At 43.5% G+C, this 17,039-nt stretch overlaps 1 protein-coding gene across 4 annotated transcripts in view; it reads left to right on the forward strand.

Annotated features, from left to right (window-relative positions):
* Nucleotides 1-17,039, forward strand: part of Slc10a7 (solute carrier family 10 member 7) — a 231,037-nt gene that overhangs the window by 56,060 nt on the left and 157,938 nt on the right. For all 4 annotated transcript variants that reach the window (XM_075976517.1, XM_075976518.1, XM_075976520.1 and 1 more), the window contains exon 5: nt 15,490-15,528. In XM_075976517.1, coding sequence (XP_075832632.1) covers nt 15,490-15,528 — 39 coding nt within the window. The remainder of the gene's footprint in view (nt 1-15,489; nt 15,529-17,039) is intronic.

The raw sequence follows: 17,039 nt of genomic DNA on the forward strand, positions 1-17,039 counted from the left end.
CATTCGCATCTCCACTCATTTCTGATTTATTTCTTCAAAGAATGATCACTTTAATAATGATGGAAAAGGATTCTTTTCCAATAACATGCAACTATTTCTATTGAAATGATTTTTATTTTGAATTTAGTTTATATTATTGCATGATTACATACCCAGGTGTAATTTTGACTTGAGTATCGAGAGAAAGGTTCTTGCCATTCATTCACTGTCCTATATTACATTTTAAAAAACTCCAGTTCAATGAAATATCACACAACAGCAGTAGAGCCAGATTTTATGTTTCTGTGTGGTTCTTCTTCTTATGAAAGCATTAAATGTTCCCACTGATAATCTAGAAAATATAGCCAAATGATTTCTTTATTTACTGGTAGATAACCTTATTCTTAGGCATATTCTATGTGTCCTTAGCCCTTCATAAACTTACAGGTTTTGTTATTAAAATAATCTTCTGATCTTTTGAGCTAGGTCATATGGTTTTTTACATAGTTTTTTTTTTTTCAAGAGTTGAGGGAGGACTGAACCTAGCACTTTATCCTTGCTGAACTAACTAACTCCCCAGCCCCTCCATAGAGGGTTTTTAGAAGTAGCATTGTTGGGTCATGTGGAATATGACATTCTTAAGACTGATGAAGATGTTGCTGCTTGCCTTACTCCTAGCAAGACTAGAAAGGGGCAAAATCCCCCCCCTCCCCCGCCCAACGCTTTGTTGAGTGAGACCGCTCACCATGTTACAAGTAGAGTCACATCTGAAGGTCTTGCACTCTGAACTGAAATAAGAACGTTTGGGCAGTTAGAGTGAATCTTTCTGTGAGTTATCTTCACAGCCCCCCCCCTTTCTTTTTTTTAAGAAAACACTTACAGATATAAAACATTTGACCAGAAGAAAGCCTCAGGTTGTCAGAGTTACTTACCCAGCGCTGTTGAGCTGGCTCTTATTAAATCATCTCCTGGCAGTCCATTAGTTGTGGTACCACGGCAATTGCATAGCCCGCTAAGCTAATACACCTTCCGTCACTAACAGAAGGATACCCTTAATAAAAACTTGAAGTCGATTTAGTGCGTTGCTGCTTGCTGACTGCTGTTCTACTTTTTAGTGTGTCTGTGTGATTTCCTTGCCATGTTTATTTGATATTCATCTATATCCTATCTACATAGTATATTAGAGTCAGATAAAGATGAACGGCCTGGGGAAGGAAGGCTGTTGGCAAGCTCCTCTTTATACTTCCAGTTCAGCCACTGTCAGTGTTAGGTCTTCTCAAGCAGGTTCCCTCCACCCCAGGCTAGGAGACTGGGAAACTTTCTCTCCTTCTTCTGTCGGGATTACTCTGTTATTTGTAGATATGAATGATGCCTTGAAGCTTGTTTTTAAACTCAGCCGTGATCTTTATAGGACATAAAAAGAACCACTGTGTTCTGTCATCTGTACAAATCGGAGAAGATCCACGTTGTCAGTGTTAACACTAGAAAGGAGAAATCTCACTCAGCTAACTTAAAGTCATCAGTGTTTCATAGTTTCTGAAAAGTATACTCAGTCTTTTATTTGAAAAAAAAAGACAAAAACTTTAGTTTTAATAGTGAGTTTATTTTTTATTATTTAGCAAAATTCAAGTCATAACCAACTGCTAATTAATAACATGCTTAAAAAAAGAGTCTAATGTTTTTTAAAGTTTTTCAAGACAAGGTTTCTCTGTGTAGCCCTGGCTATCCTGGAACTCACTTTGTAGTTATTAAAACTGACCTCCAACTCAGATCCGCCTGCCTCTGCCTCCCAAGTGCTGGGACAAGGTGTCTAATGTTGTGGTAGTGGAGTGGGTGTCTTTGTCCCAAGATAATGGCAGGTGGTCCGGTGCCATGCCTTTCTCTCCTGTTCAGTTTGGCAGCACAGTCGTAAAGACACAGACTCCCAAAGACCCGAGACTTCCCTGGGGCGATGGCTCAGTGGGTAAAGAGCTTGCTTACAGGCGTGAGTTCAGATCTCCCGTAACAGCTGCCATAATAACGTGTGTCTGTGGTCGTCGTGTTCCTACAGCAGGATGGGCGCCCGAGACAGGCTCAGCCCTGGAAGCTTGCCAGCCTCATAACAAAGAGATCCCATTCACTCAAACAGGGGGGATGATGAGGACTGACATCTGAGATTATTCTCTGAGCTTCACACGTGTGCCATGGTTTGCATAAATAAGCCTGCATATACTCATAGGGATGTACATGTGCATATGCACACATACACACACAATTTTTTGTTTTTGTTTTTCGAGACAGGGTTTCTCTGTAGCTTTGGGTCCTGTCCTGGAGCTAGCTCTTGTAGACCAGGCTGGCCTCCAGCTCACAGAGATCCACCTGCCTCTGCCTCTCGAGTGCTGGGATTTAAGGCGTGCGCCACCACTGTCCCATACACACAGATTTTTAAAGAACTTATTCTAATCACTTTTATATATTTTTTATTTTTGGTCCTCTAGATGGAACTGAGGACTTCCTGCATCCTAGGCAAGCACTGTACTGAGTTGTATAGCCCGCCCACTGTCCACTCTATTATTATTTTTTAAATAATTTTTTTATTATATCACATGCTTGTGCGCCCATGCCTGCATGTGTGTTTGTGTGTCCTGCCAGCCTGCAACCAGTCTTCCTTTAAGCAGCCATGCTTTCTTTCGTTCTTCCACCTCACGGGTGCTTCAGTTGCGTTCATTTATTTAAACCCTACCTCTTCCTGCAGTTGCACTGAGCAAGCTATTTGTGCTCTATTTGTGGTGTGGTGCAGGAGTTCAAGACCCTGTCAGTTCAGTAAGCGCGAACCGCCGTGAGCGGAAGTGCAGGGGTTTGAGCTACAGAGCACTTGGGTGTGGGTGCAAGAAGGAAGGCAGTTTCTCTGGGGACCTTTTAGAAATGCTTGTGCTTCACCGGCTGTCGTATGTTTTGATTCCTAAGTCAGGGAACAGACACTTGTGTAAGGAACAGCAGCTAGGCCACAGATTTTATGACGTTTTATACGATACCTGGGTTTTTATATAATCATTCAATTTAATCTCACAATAATTTTATGAAGCTGGTGTTATAGTTTCCATTTAATAAGTTGGTAGCCTTGATGATAGGGTGGCTGGATCAAGTGGTCCCCTTCATGAGGTGAGCCTCATGGTTCGTTTCCCTTTGGCTTTTTGTTTGGGTGGCCTGTGGCAGAGCGGTTGTCCCTTGTTAAGTTTGTCCTGTCCCCACGAGCTGCCCTTGCACTCTTGTCACAAAGCAGCTCCTATCTTCAGGAAGCTCATCTTCCAGATGTGCACTCTTGTCACAAAAGCAGCTCCTATCTTCAGGAAGCTCATCTTCCAGATGTGCACTCTTGTCACAAAAGCAGCTCCTATCTTCAGGAAGCTCATCTTCCAGATGTGCACTCTTGTCACAAAACGGCTCCTATCTTCAGGAAGCTCATCTTCCAGATGTGCACTCTTGTCACAAAGCGGCTCCTATCTTCAGGAAGCTCATCTTCCAGATGTGCTGTCTGTGAGCCAGTTTTCGCTCCTCTCAGTAAGTGCTAAAATCTGGAGACCAACTTTGTTCTTGTTCATTTTTCATCAAGAAAGCGATGCCTTCGAAAATAAACGGATAAATAAATAAATTTTATTTTTACAATAAATTTTACTCATTGAGTCAATTTATACTAAAAACCCTGTGGATATTTTGACATTACAATGACTGTTAGGTTAATATAAAAAGATTTGACATGTTAATATTGGAAGTTTTAAGCTCTATTTCTTAAGCTGTTTTTATTCATGTGTTGGGATGGAATGTGCACACGTGTGTGCATGTTTGTATCCGTGGGAATACTTTGCTGATTTGAGTACATATGTGTACACGTGTCCAGATGCCAGAGGTCAACCTTGCCTGTGATTTCTCAGGATGGCGGTTTACCTTGGTTTTGGAAACAGCGTCTTGAACTGGGACATGAAGCTAGGCCGACCAGCCAGTGAACCTTGGGCACCTTCCTGCTTTTCCCGGCCCCCTCGCTCTTCGGCTCTGGGATTGCACACATTTATCACCATACCTGACTTTTCCATGGGTCTGGGGCCTAAACTCAGGTCCCCCTTTTACCTGCACTGCAAACGTTTTCCTGACTGAGCCTCTGCCCTAAACCAGTCCCTAGATAGGAATTTAAGTTTTTCTCTTGTTAGTGTTTCATAGGTTTTAAAATCTAAGTTCTATACCTTTTACCTGTTTTTATATTATTTATAAATAGTACTTTTTGTTAATTTCAATTTAAAATTATTCCTTGTTGGTATATAGAAGTATGTTGTTTTGTATGTACACTTTATGCTTTGCAACAATAAAAACCGCACTTACTTTTCCTTGTTTTTAAGGGGAGCTGAGTGGGACAGTATAAATTCCTGATTTACACAGTTCTTCCAGCCTGTGTGCCCTTCTTTCTTTGTCTTGCGTTATTTCTCAGCTAGGACTTCCAGGCAGTCAAGGTAAAGAAATCAAGCCAGATTAGGGAGGAGAATTTAAAGTTTGTTATTGCATAAAAGAAATAAATGCAGGCTTATGCAGGAAACCACAGAATCAAAAAGTTAGGTGCGCAGAGGAAAAATGGGCATGTTGCTTTGCCTTCAGCATGGCTGGTCATCACACTGGAGGCTTCCACGTAGCAGAGGATTGGCCAATAACTATTGTTGCCAGTTTTTGGAGGCAGTTTAAATTTTATTCATAATTATCAGAGACATTTAAAAGGCAAACCCAAGTTAAATTTTATATCTATTTGCAAATCAAGCGAGGTTAAGGCCATTTTTCTGGCATAGCTGGTTTCTTCTGCTCTGGGAACGGTTATTTGGTCTTCATGTTGTATGGCCACAATAAGACCGGGGTTACCTAGAAACAGCAATGATAATACCCTCTCATTCCCAGAGCATTCTTAGGAATTCGAGTTTTTTAAGCTGTGTGCGCACTCATGTGTATTTGTCTCTTTGTGGCACACATATGCATGGTTATAAATACATGTGTGTGATTTCAGAGGCTGAAGTTGGGTGTCTTTCCTGATCAGTTTTCATTTTATTTCCTGAGGCAAGGGCTCTTGCTGAACTCAAAACCATCAATTTATCTGGTGTAGCCAGCGATCTTGCCCTGGGATTGCTCCCTGCCTCCTGACCGATGTCTGGGATTACAGTTGGGCTGCTTCACCGCCTGGCTTCTGTGGAGGTTCTGAGGCTTGAACTCTGGTCCTCGTGCTTGCACACTAAGGACATTATCCACTGAATGATCGCCCCAGCATCTAGTTTTCTGAATTTTTAGCCGCAAATGTATGTGTTTAACTCTTTGTCCCAGGCTGGTCTTTGACTTTCAGTCTTTCTGCCTCAGCCTTCTGAGTGTTGAGAATACAGGCAAGTGCCACCATGTCTGACAGTACAGCCAGACGCCACCACGTCTGACAATACAGCTGAGTGCCACCATGTCCTGACAATACAGCCGAGTGCCACATGTCCTGACAGTACAGCCGAGTGCCACCATGTCCTGACAGTACAGCCGAGTGCCACCATGTCCTGACAGTACAGCCGAGTGCCACCATGTCCTGACAGTACAGCCGAGTGCCACCACGTCCTGACAGTACTGCCGAGTGCCACCATGTCCTGACAATACAGGCAGGAGCCACCACATCCACCTGAATTTTGTTACATAGTTTTGAAATGACCACTTTAGAAATAATTTTTTTTGGAAAGTCAAAAATTCCTTAATTTTTTATTCCTGGTAGCGCTGCCACAATGTACAGGTAGTACATTACCTGATGTAATGAAAAGACAAAGAAAAAGACAAAGCTACGGCAGATCAAAGACCTCAGGAACAAACATCTCACTGACACTGCCTTGCATTAATCAGTAGCTGCACTTTGTGCACACTGAGGCTCTGACAGTCCTGAACAAGAAGGGCCTCCTGTTTAAACTGCGATAACTTTTCTGACTGTGGATCATCGCTCCTTCTTAGCAGATTATTACAGTTCCTCTAATACATTTAGGACGACTGTCTCAAAGTAACCTGCAGCTTTCCTGACAACTCCTCGCTCTCTCTCCTGCTAAGAACTGTAGCCCTTTTCTGCTGTTTTTTAAAAAACGTCTGCTACCACATCCACCACTTCCACCACCAGATCCATAGCCACCACCACAGGGACTGCCTGAGCTTCTTCCACCAAAACTGCCCCCTCTCACGGGTCCATAATTTGATTGCTGTTGTCCACTATAATTTCCAAAGTCATTATAGTTCCCACCACCATAGTTACCTCCACCAAAATTTCCTCCTTCATTGTAACCGTCATATCCTCCTCCACCACCATATTCACCACCTTGGTTTCCACATCCTGGTCTACCATCACCATAGCCTCCTCTACTGCTGTAGCCAGCACCACCACCATAGTTGCTACCATCCCCTCCAAATCCATTCTAGCCACCATTACCACCTCTGGTGCCACCACCTCCACCACCATAGCCTCCTCTTCCACCAAAGTTTCCACCATGACCAAAGTTACCTCCACGACTCAAAATTGCCAGATCCCCCTCCACGACCTCTCTGTGACCCTGCAGACTGCTGCATCTCTTGTTTAGAAAGGGTCCCCTTCACTTCACAGTTATGCCCATGGTTAGTGTGGCCAAGCACACACTGCAGCATCTACCTCTTCAACACAAGAGTAGGTCACAAAACCAAAGCCCCTGGAACAGTCTGTAAGTGTGCCCTATTTCTCAAAATGTTCTCTTAAGATATCATCTGTGGCCGGGCGGTGGTGGCGCACGCCTTTAATCCCAGCACTTGGGAGGCAGAGGCAGGTGGATCTCTGTGAGTTCAAGACCAGCCTGGTCTACAAGAGCCAGTTCCAGGACAAGCTCCAAAACCACAGAGAAACCCTATCTCGAAAAACCAAAAAAAAAAAAAAAAGATATCATCTGTGGTTTCAAAGCTCAGAACCCCAATAAACAATTTCCTCAACTGTTCTGGTTCCTTTGGATCAGGGCCCTCCATTTTGAGACCGGACTCGCCTCTACCAACTCAAGTTCAATATCGAAAAAAAAAATCATTTTTAAGATGAAGTGCCTCGATTAAATTTTCAGGTCATAAACCAATCATGTACTCCTAAAGCAAACCTCATTGTATAGTGAAGTATTTCTGCATATTGCTAGGTTCCAATAATTCAGATTTTATGTGGGCCTTTGTACCTATCTATATACATTAGAATTATTATTTTCTGCCTTTCTTATGATGCTTTAGATGGCTTTGCCATCAGGCTGATGTTCTGGTATTTTCTGGATGAGTTTCTACAAAATTAATATTTCTAATTTAGATGTTGTGTTAGGGCCTGGTGAGATGCTTCAGCAGGCGAAAGCTGAGTTCCATCCCCAGAGCCCACGGGGGTGGAAGAAGAGAACAGAGACCCACAGCGTGTCTTCTAAGCTCCATGATGCACCATGTGGTGTGTACACACATGCACATGCACACATGTGCACACTACATAATACATAAATGTAGAACAGCAAAAGAAATGTTACATTAAAGCCAGGCATGGTGGTGCACGCCTTTAATCCCACACTCTCTTTGGGTTCAAGGCCAGCCTGGTCTATAAATCAAGTTCCAGAACAGCCAGGGCTACACAGAGAAACCGTGTTTTGAAAAACAAACAAACAAAACGTTATTAGAGCCAATATAGAATATAATGTCCCTTCCCCTGAAGAACCAGCTCGACATCCACTGCTCAGGTCTTGTGGTGGCAATAATGAGGGGACCCCCTTAAAGAATGTGTCAGGAAAGGGGAGGATTTCGTGCTGAAGATGTGATTTCTAACATGATCTGAACCTGAAACTCCTCAAGTGCGCATCCGGCTTCTCAGCGAAGACTCTGCAGGGTGACTTCAGTGGCACGGCCTGTGGCCTGTGGCAGCCTATGACTCGATGGAAAGTTGTTTCCCCAAAGGTGTAGGGAAGCTGTTTATTACTGATGAGAAGCTGATGGGAGAGGGGTTGCTGAGGGCTGAGCCATTGCTCTCTTGAGAAGCGCTGAGGTCCTCAGCCCTAATGGATGGAAAAGAGCAGACGTTACAGAGTTGAGTAGCTGGAGTCTAAAACTTGTGAGAAACCCTAGATTGCTTTGACATAGGTTGTCACTTCTGTTTTGTGGATGCCCTTCTACACAAAGTGCCAGGGGAGTTTTTGGCCAGATTTTCCCCTGGTGTGCTGAGAGCTTCGTCTATGGTTGGCACTGAACAGAGCTTCCATTAATTGATCAGAGAAATGCTTGTGTGCCACTAGGAGTTCCCTGAAAGAACGCAGGGTCATTAATTGCTGGGTTTTCTTAACTCTTTGAAGTCATTGGTGTGTTTTAGGCTATTGTCCTTAACTGTGACTCCACAGGCTTTGACTTTTTATATTCCAAGGGCGTAGATTTATGATTAGGCTTAACACAGTTGTGTTTAATGAGTAGAGAAATATTTTGTTTAATCCTTTTTAGGGGAGTTTGGAAACCCATAAGATAAAGAAAAATCAAGCTTCAGGAATTTCAGCAAATTGGCTTTATTGAAAGATATAATGTCAAGTACTGTATCACAATTTAACTGATTTCTGTTTAGCTTCATTTCAGATATTTACATGAAGTAAATATAATGTAAGAAAGCAAATCTTAAGTTTTGAGTTGAAGACTTGGTGTTCTGGTTTGTACCCACATTTTGTCCCTTCACTAGCAATGACACAGTGAAGATGGCTAGGTAGATAGTTTCCCTAAGATACTGTGTTGGGGTTACTCAGTTCAGCTGGACGTTAACCGACCAGTATCTAATATACACATTGTCATGCTATGTTCGCCCAAAGGTTGATGAGTGAGCCTCTAGGATTCTTAATTGTGCTTACTAGCCAACATTTATTTTATATTTTCCCCTTACTAAATATATAGGTAATAAAATTTCCTTAAAAATCAAGGAACAGGGCTGGAGAGATGGCTCAGTGGTTAAGAGCATTGCCTGCTCTTCTAAAGGTCCTGAGTTTAATTCCCAGCAACCACATGGTGGCTCACAATCATCTGTAATGGGGTCTAGTGCCCTCTTCTAGCCTGCAGGCATACACACAGACAGAATATTGTATACATAACAAATAAATAAATAAATATTTTTTAAAAAAAGTTGGGCAGTGGTGGTGCACGCCTTTAATCCCAGCACTTGGGAGGCAGAGGCAGGCGGATCTCTGTGAGTTCGAGACCAGACTGGTCTACAAGAGCTAGTTCCAGGACAGGAACCAAAACCACAGAGAAACCCTGTCTCGAAAAACCAAAAAAAAAAAAAAATCAAGAAACAACACAGAGAAGATAATGTTTATCATTCCATTATCCCCACATAACTGTAACCATTTTAATATATTGGCTTCTGCAATTTAAATGCAAAATCTATATCTGTGGATGTCTGAAGCCCGGGAGCTAGCCCGTGTGGCTGTGATAGGGGGCAGCAGCTGGAGAGGACTTCTGTCTGGCTTTGCTGGGGACCACATGACCTTGGAAAGACCTCTTTCCTCCCTGAAGCTTTATTTCTTCATTGTAAAGCACTACTCAGTGAATCCAGGGATCCTGCCCACTAGGTCTGATTTCTCTGCTCCTGAGATTTCAGGAGGAGGTCACAGGAATCTCAGTGGTAGCGGGCATTTGCACGTCTTCCTCTAGGTTGTCGTGGATTTTTCTATTGTGTAACCAGTTTTACTTAAAGTCACTCTTTCCCCCAGAACCCAAACGAACCCGGTCTGAACTGATGGATCTATTGAGTTGCTAACTGAGGAGAATGTAAAAAGGGTCCTTTAACAGACTGGAGACCACCTCAGCCTCTGCTCTGTCGCAGTGCCTGGGACTTGGCGGTAAACATCCGAGGAGTAGAGCACTGGAGCTGCTATTTGATTCTTTTTGCACCTCAAGAAAATTGATTTTGCCCTCTGTCCCAGGCTCTGTGCACACTGTGAGAGTGGATTGGTATGCAAGGGTTGGTGTATATTAGGCGCCTGAGCTCTAAAAGTGTTAAAAGGCGTCTGGTTTGTCTTAGAAGGGTCAGTCTGCACATTAAACGATTTTTATTGAACAGTTAAAATGCCCTTTTACTTTTACCGTTTTGTGTGCAGACTTTTTCTTATGCATTTTAACAGTTATTTAAGAGTTCCCATGTGCTTAGAAAGGAGTCTGAATATATGCAGTGTAAAAAAAAATAAGCCCGATACAAACAATGTCGACTGTTCCACCAGTACCATCAAAGGACTGGGAGCTGTAGGTGCAACAATATGTAAAATACAGCTTGTGAGAGATTGCCTTTATTAACTGTCATCATCCTCAGAATATATGTTCAAATAAACGTTGTGTAATAACTAAATTTGAGATTAATAGGCCCCTTAAGAAACAGCGAAGTCATTCAGAGTAGTCAGTGAAAAATAGTCTGTGAGCCTGTGGCGTGCACACATTGTCCTGCGCGCATGCTCTCTCCCGTGTCTGTGAGCCTGTGCCGTGCACGTATTGTCCTGCGCGCATGCTCTCTCCCGTGTCTGTGAGCCTGTGCCGTGCACACATTGTCCTGCGCGCATGCTCTCTCCCGTGTCTGTGAGCCTGTGCCGTGCACACATTGTCCTGCGCGCATGCTCTCTCCCGTGTCTGTGAGCCTGTGCCGTGCACACATTGTCCTGCTCGCATGCTCTCTCCCGTGTCTGTGAGCCTGTGCTGTGCACACATTGTCCTGATCGCGTGCTCTCTCCCGTGTCTGTGAGCCTGTGCTGTGCACACATTGTCCTGATCGCATGCTCTCTCCCGTGTCTGTGAGCCTGTGCCGTGCACACATTGTTTTGCGCGCATGCTCTCTCCCGTGTCTGTGAGCCTGTGCCGTGCACGTATTGTCCTGCGCGCATGCTCTCTCCCGTGTCTGTGAGCCTGTGCTGTGCACACATTGTCCTGATCGCATGCTCTCTCCCGTGTCTGTGAGCCTGTGCTGTGCACACATTGTCCTGCTCGCATGCTCTCTCCTGTGTCTGTGAGCCTGTGCCGTGCACACATTGTCCTGATCGCATGCTCTCTCCCGTGTCTGTGAGCCTGTGCTGTGCACACATTGTCCTGTTCGCGTGCTCTCTCCCGTGTCTGTGAGCCTGTGCCGTGCACACATTGTCCTGATCACATGCTCTCTCCCGTGTCTGTGAGCCTGTGCCGTGCACACATTGTCCTGATCGCATGCTCTCTCCCGTGTCTGTGAGCCTGTGCTGTGCACACATTGTCCTGATCGCATGCTCTCTCCCGTGTCTGTGAGCCTGTGCACACATTGTCCTGATCGCGTGCTCTCTCCCGTGTCTGTGAGCCTGTGCACACATTGTCCTGATCGCATGCTCTCTCCCGTGTCACTGCCATTTGTCACTGTCGGCTGACTCCGCTCTCATTAAAACACGCCAGCACCAAAGCAGCTTCATTTTCTTAAGAGGAGAGGACACCTGATTCAATTTAGGGCGCAGAAACAGGAACTTGCATATTTTCCATGCCTGACTTGAAAAGAATAGTTACAAACAGGGATAGCAACTCTGTTCGCCTCAGGTTAAAGGATATGCAAGAAAAAAAAAATCCCCCACCATGGTAGCAAGATAGACCTGCAGAAATTAGAAAGAATTATAGCTTCCTCCTGGAGCAGCAGTTTGATGACAGACAGTTCCTCTCAAGTAGGAAGTATGTCGGCATTTATAAAAATATGTAACTGCGCTCCCTCCAGCAGTGGGCTCGACAAAGAATTAAGGTGTTCCAAACTGCCTCCTTCAGTTGGTGAATGCTTCGTGGCCATGCTAGCCCTTTCTTCTTCATGTGATAATTCGTTTAAGAATATTGAGTGTAAGGTCTGTCCGGACTGGGGAGGAAGTTACTTCACCTTACCTCATGGGCTGTTTGTACAGGCTGAATATCTAGGTGAACAGGCAAACATTCCACCACCTTGCTTAAGAATAAACTTTGTGCCAGCCTGGTCTACAAGAGCTAGTTCCAGGACAGGAACCAAAAACTGCAGAGAAACCCTGTCTCGAAAATCAAAAAAAAAAAAAAAAAAGAATAAACTTTGTATTCTAATTTTTTTGATGTTCGGATAAATCATCATAGAGTTTTAGGATGCCATATATCTAAATATCATAAATCATCAACAGTGGTCTGTTAGGCTGATTGCTCAAGAATGGGCATTTTGATTTTTATTTTTGTCCTTTTATAAACATTGTTTGTTGTGCGTGTATGTGTGCACACACACATGCGAACACACATGGGCACGCTTTGGTGTGGAAGTCAGAGGACTTGTGGGAGTTGGTTCTCTCCTTGCACACTGTGGGTCCAGGGAGCAAACTCAGGCTGCCAGCCTGCAACAAGTGTGTCTGCTTGCTGAGTAGTCTGCTCCCCTGTGTCTCTAAATCCCCAAAAACTAGCAAGGCCACCTTATTAACCCAGTGGGGCATGGCGGGGAGAGGTCTCGGTTTGGCTGATCTACTATTGGGTCATAGGTTATACACATAGAAGGTTCTAGAGAAATTTTGGATCAGGAAGGGAAGAACCATTACGGGGAGCCAATGGTCAGGCTTTGGGGATCCAGAGGACCTAGATGGTGAGAGACAGGGACCCATATTCCGGTAATGTTTGATGAAGAAAATCCATCCAGGGCATTTTGCAACTTCTTCAGACCTTCCGCAGTGTGGTTAAACTTTCTGTTTGCTTTGCTGCTTCCTTTACTCATTTTTTTTAAAAAAAAAAATCCAGTGTTTTTTTTTTTTTTAAACTGTCTGAGAAGAGCAAAACCCAGGCTAGTTGAGAGTCTGTCAGATCAGCCTATGACGACATTGAGGAGAGGTGGGTGGGCAAATGCTGGTCACATCCTGCTTTTTCCTGCTCCAGGATGCAACAGCCAAAGAAGTCATGCAGAGGGGAGAAGGCTGGGCTCAGAAGGCTCTGGTTCCAGCCACAGGCTCTTCTCCTTTGTGAGGGACTATAGACACCTTTTTCCCTTTTATGTTATCTTTAGATAGCAGTAAGGAGCTGCTTTGGCTGAGGACTACAGACATACACCTGCTTGTCTGTCTCCTAGGGCATCGAAGGGGTGGCTGGCCTTGTGTTACTGGTGGCTCTTCCGTAGGTGCCATCTTTTGGCATTCCACTCTGCTTCATGCCCTCCTTGGCAGCCAGAACCTGGGCTTCTTCCAACATGGACACGCCTACAGCATCAGCTCCCTGGCTTCACCACTCTGGCTTGGCCTGACTTCTGTGTAGCTAGAGTCAGTTTCATCTCGGTTTACTAAATATTTAGAGTACTGTGTTCCAGTCCCTCCTCTGGATGGTGTGGATGTAAGTTTTCTCTGGCTACTTGGAGGCGTGGTCCGCAAGCTGATTTGCTAGGATAGCCGAGAGTTGCTTAAGGTCCTCTCCCTTCCTTGAGGGAGGAGTTATTTTAGATCAGGGAGCAAAGATGTAAGAAATAGCATGATATCATGAATTTGAGGAAATGGGGAGTAGTTTAATGAGGCAGGGAAGGAAAAGGAGAGTGCCGTCTAGAGAAGGCCTTGCAGACTGTGTGAAGGGGAGGGCAGCCCTCCTTACATCAGAAAACAGCCTTCAAAACTCTTGAAATCCTAACTTCCTCATGTACTGCTGCTGTAGAATTGAGCCTAAGCTTGTGGGAATTGGTTCTCTCCTTGCACACTGTGGGGTTCAGGGTATCTAACTTCATCTTGTGTTTGGAGTACCAGAGCCCTAAATCAATCAGTTCACAAAAGGTGTTGATTTCCCGCCCAAGTGGATGACATAGCAGAGAATTCAGATCTTCCCACAGTCAGAAACCGCCAAGGAGGTGGCTGGGGCATCTCATCGTGACACCGCTGTCTCAGCCAGTCCACATGAAATACTACTCATGTTTGTATCACGGAGGTGATCAAGAGTGGCTGGGTTGGAGGGTTTGGGTACTTTCTCAACTCTGATTTGTGAGTTACACTTGTAGTGACGCCGTGTTTCTGTAAGTGCTGGGCGGCTCACTTGCTATCTGGTGTAAGGTTAGGAAAAGAGTCTGAAAATGACGAGGAAGGAAGAACCTGGCGGAAAGCCTAACTGCTTTCTTTGAAAAAGCTCCATCTATCTGGAGCATAAAATGCAGCTTGCGCTCACAGATTTTTGGGGAATCTGTACACAGTGTGTGAGGACGCCAATGCACCCCGTTGTTCTGACCACAACCCATGTGTATCCCCTTTAGTTTTCTCTGTGTGTAGAACTTTCCTGGAATTGCCCGTAGTTGAGTTCTAGGGAGATGCCAGAAATAATGTCGCTGTAGTTTATAGCTGTCATTTGTAATATTTTATGTGGCTGAATCTTTTTATTCCTCATTGTCTCCCCCAATACAGCACAGAACGCCATATGCCTCTGTCTCTGTCAAAAAGCAGAGGTTTCCCTGGCCTGTGATTGTTGCCTGTGTTCATGCCACAGAAGAGCTGGGGTCCAGTGCCATCTTTTATTGATAGGACTAGCAAAGGAGAAATCTAATGAAATTATCAAAGCTTTGAATTAATTATGAAGCGGCATAAGAAAGCCAAGCTCTCTGGAGCCAGCGATCTCATTACCCATGCACTCTCATTGTGTCCTCTTCTGGAGCAGAGCTCTTTCCACTACCGCCTAGCCCTGCTTTGGACTTAAGTCAAACTTCCTAAACCGATGCCCTCTTTTCTACACTGCGGCCCAGAATGTTCCTAACGACTAACTGACACTGCTCTGAACTTTCTGGGCATTTAAATAGGTTTTTTTCAACATGCTTTTGGCTTTTGCCTAGTTTTGTTTTTTTCTCCACCCCCCCCCCCCGTTCCATTTTCTTTCATCAAATGTACAAGTTTTTTCCCCATTTTTGAGTAATGTGAAAAGCCGCCAGGATTCTGGCATATAGCTCCATGGAACACAGGAACTGACTTAGCTGAGGGGTGGATAGCCTCTGCTGTGTCCCCAAGGATGCTTTGGTAAGCAGAATCAATCCTTTCTTCTTTAATTTTGGGTACTAATGGCACATTTTCTTGCTTGTTTCTAACCAAGGAATGGTTAGCATGACAATAGTTTTCCTGGTCTCAACTGTCCTGCCCTTGGTGCTGAAGTGCAGGGCAACAGCCGTCACTTCATGGTGGTAGTTCATAGGTAGGGACGCATTATTGTGTGGAGATCAACCTCTGGTGTTCCTAGGCAGCAAAGTCAACAATAACCACGCTTTGATTTACTGTCGGGGATTGTTCTTTTGGGCCATACAGTTTTGAAGCCTCTCTTGACGAGCCTTTTCCTGCCTGCTTCTGAGCCCACCATGGATGTGTTCCTAAGCTGCAGCCTTCTGTCTTAGTAAACTACAGGCCACTGGTATTCGTGAGAGCAGTGACTGACTTCACTCTGTAGGGTCAGTGCTGAGATTTGGAACGGTGGGGAAAGGGGGACAGATCATCTTTGCTGTTTACTTTCAATGAGTTTCTCTCTCATTTATTCTCTTCTTAGGCGGCTGCGATATTTAATTCAGCATTTGGGAGTTTTCTGGTGAGTACACGTGGTTTAACTTTGCCTATTTTATTTTTTCTTAAGAGATTGTTTTGCACAAATGATTTAGAGCTGAACTTCTTTTACTCTTTGGTGAAATATAAAAGTTTTGGGTCTTTGCACGTTCCCTTAATTATACCCTGGGGAAAATAATAAGTAAAAACACGTGAATATTCTCTTGCAATATATTTTGGAGACTTGGGTTTAATAGTCCGTTAATGGATTCAAGGAATCAATTAAAATGCTATGTGCCTCCTTATAGAGGTTATGTCAATATATTGATCACTTAATGAGGTCTTTTAGATGATTATTATTTTGTGTCATGGGACAGAGGATTTTGAAAAGGAAACATGACCCAGCTGGTCAGAAAGGGAATGCTAATTTATGGTTGACACGTCATTTATTTTCTACATTTTCTTGTCAAAGAAGCTACCATGTACAGTCTTGGGTATGTCTGAGAAATCTTTGTGGAACACTATCAAAAAGAGTGACATGAGACTATAGTTCATGAATAAGTTGCAAGAAAATATAGTATTTTTAGAGATGTAAATATAAATTATAAATAAAATGATTCAAACACAGTTCCACCACTGTAAGCAGAGCCTATGTAATTAGGAGGCTCTTGCTTTAACGTTTAGATAATTATCTTAAATTAGATTATCATAATACTTGATTTGTGTTATAAAAGAATGGAGTAGAGACAGTTTCCTATACTTAGTAGTTATGCTTATACTTTCAAACTTGCTAAATTCAGGAAAATAAATTAGAATATTTGCTTTAGGTGCAGAGCTCACTTATAGACCTGTAATGTAGTGACTTACTCATGACTGGAATAAAATCAGTGGAATATAAACTGGCTTATGAATCTAGGTGGAACACCCCTATGTGTGCTTAGGATATTCTGTGTGTCACTTGTGTCTGCATTGTATGCATAGTTCAAGCTTTAAAAGACATTGCTAACCCAGTGTTAATTGCCAAAATGCTACATGGTTTTTGAAGTCATTGTCTTCTAGATGATACTGATTCTGTGAAACACAGTGCTAAAGTATGTCCTCTCTTACAGATACTGTGCTTTGGGTTTTGTTACTGTTGTTGTTTGTTTGTATTTTGATATCATATTTTTATTGGATTTAGAAACAAAGTCTATTTAGAAATAACCTCTTGGTCAGGCATAGTAGCTACTTCTATAAGCTTAGCTCTGAGGAGGCTGAGGCAGTAGGATTGCCACAAGTTTAAGGACACCTTCAGCCACATGAGACTCAAATTCAAACAGAGAGAGAGAGACAGGTAGAGATAGAGACAGAAAGAGACAGAGACACAGAATGTGCGCACTGATTTTTAAGACTACTTAGTTTAGACTTAGTAATATCTCATTAAGCTACTGTTTTCATTTCTTTCTCTACATTGTCACATTGTTTAACAGAGTAGTATGTGTAAAATATAAATTTTCTGGAAGCCAGTTTTGGTGAGGTTTGAAATCATACACATCCACTATGATGCATGGCTTTGTA

The sequence above is a fragment of the Microtus pennsylvanicus genome, chromosome 6, assembly GCF_037038515.1.
Source record: "Microtus pennsylvanicus isolate mMicPen1 chromosome 6, mMicPen1.hap1, whole genome shotgun sequence".
In the NCBI taxonomy this organism is placed as follows: Eukaryota; Metazoa; Chordata; class Mammalia; order Rodentia; family Cricetidae; genus Microtus; species Microtus pennsylvanicus.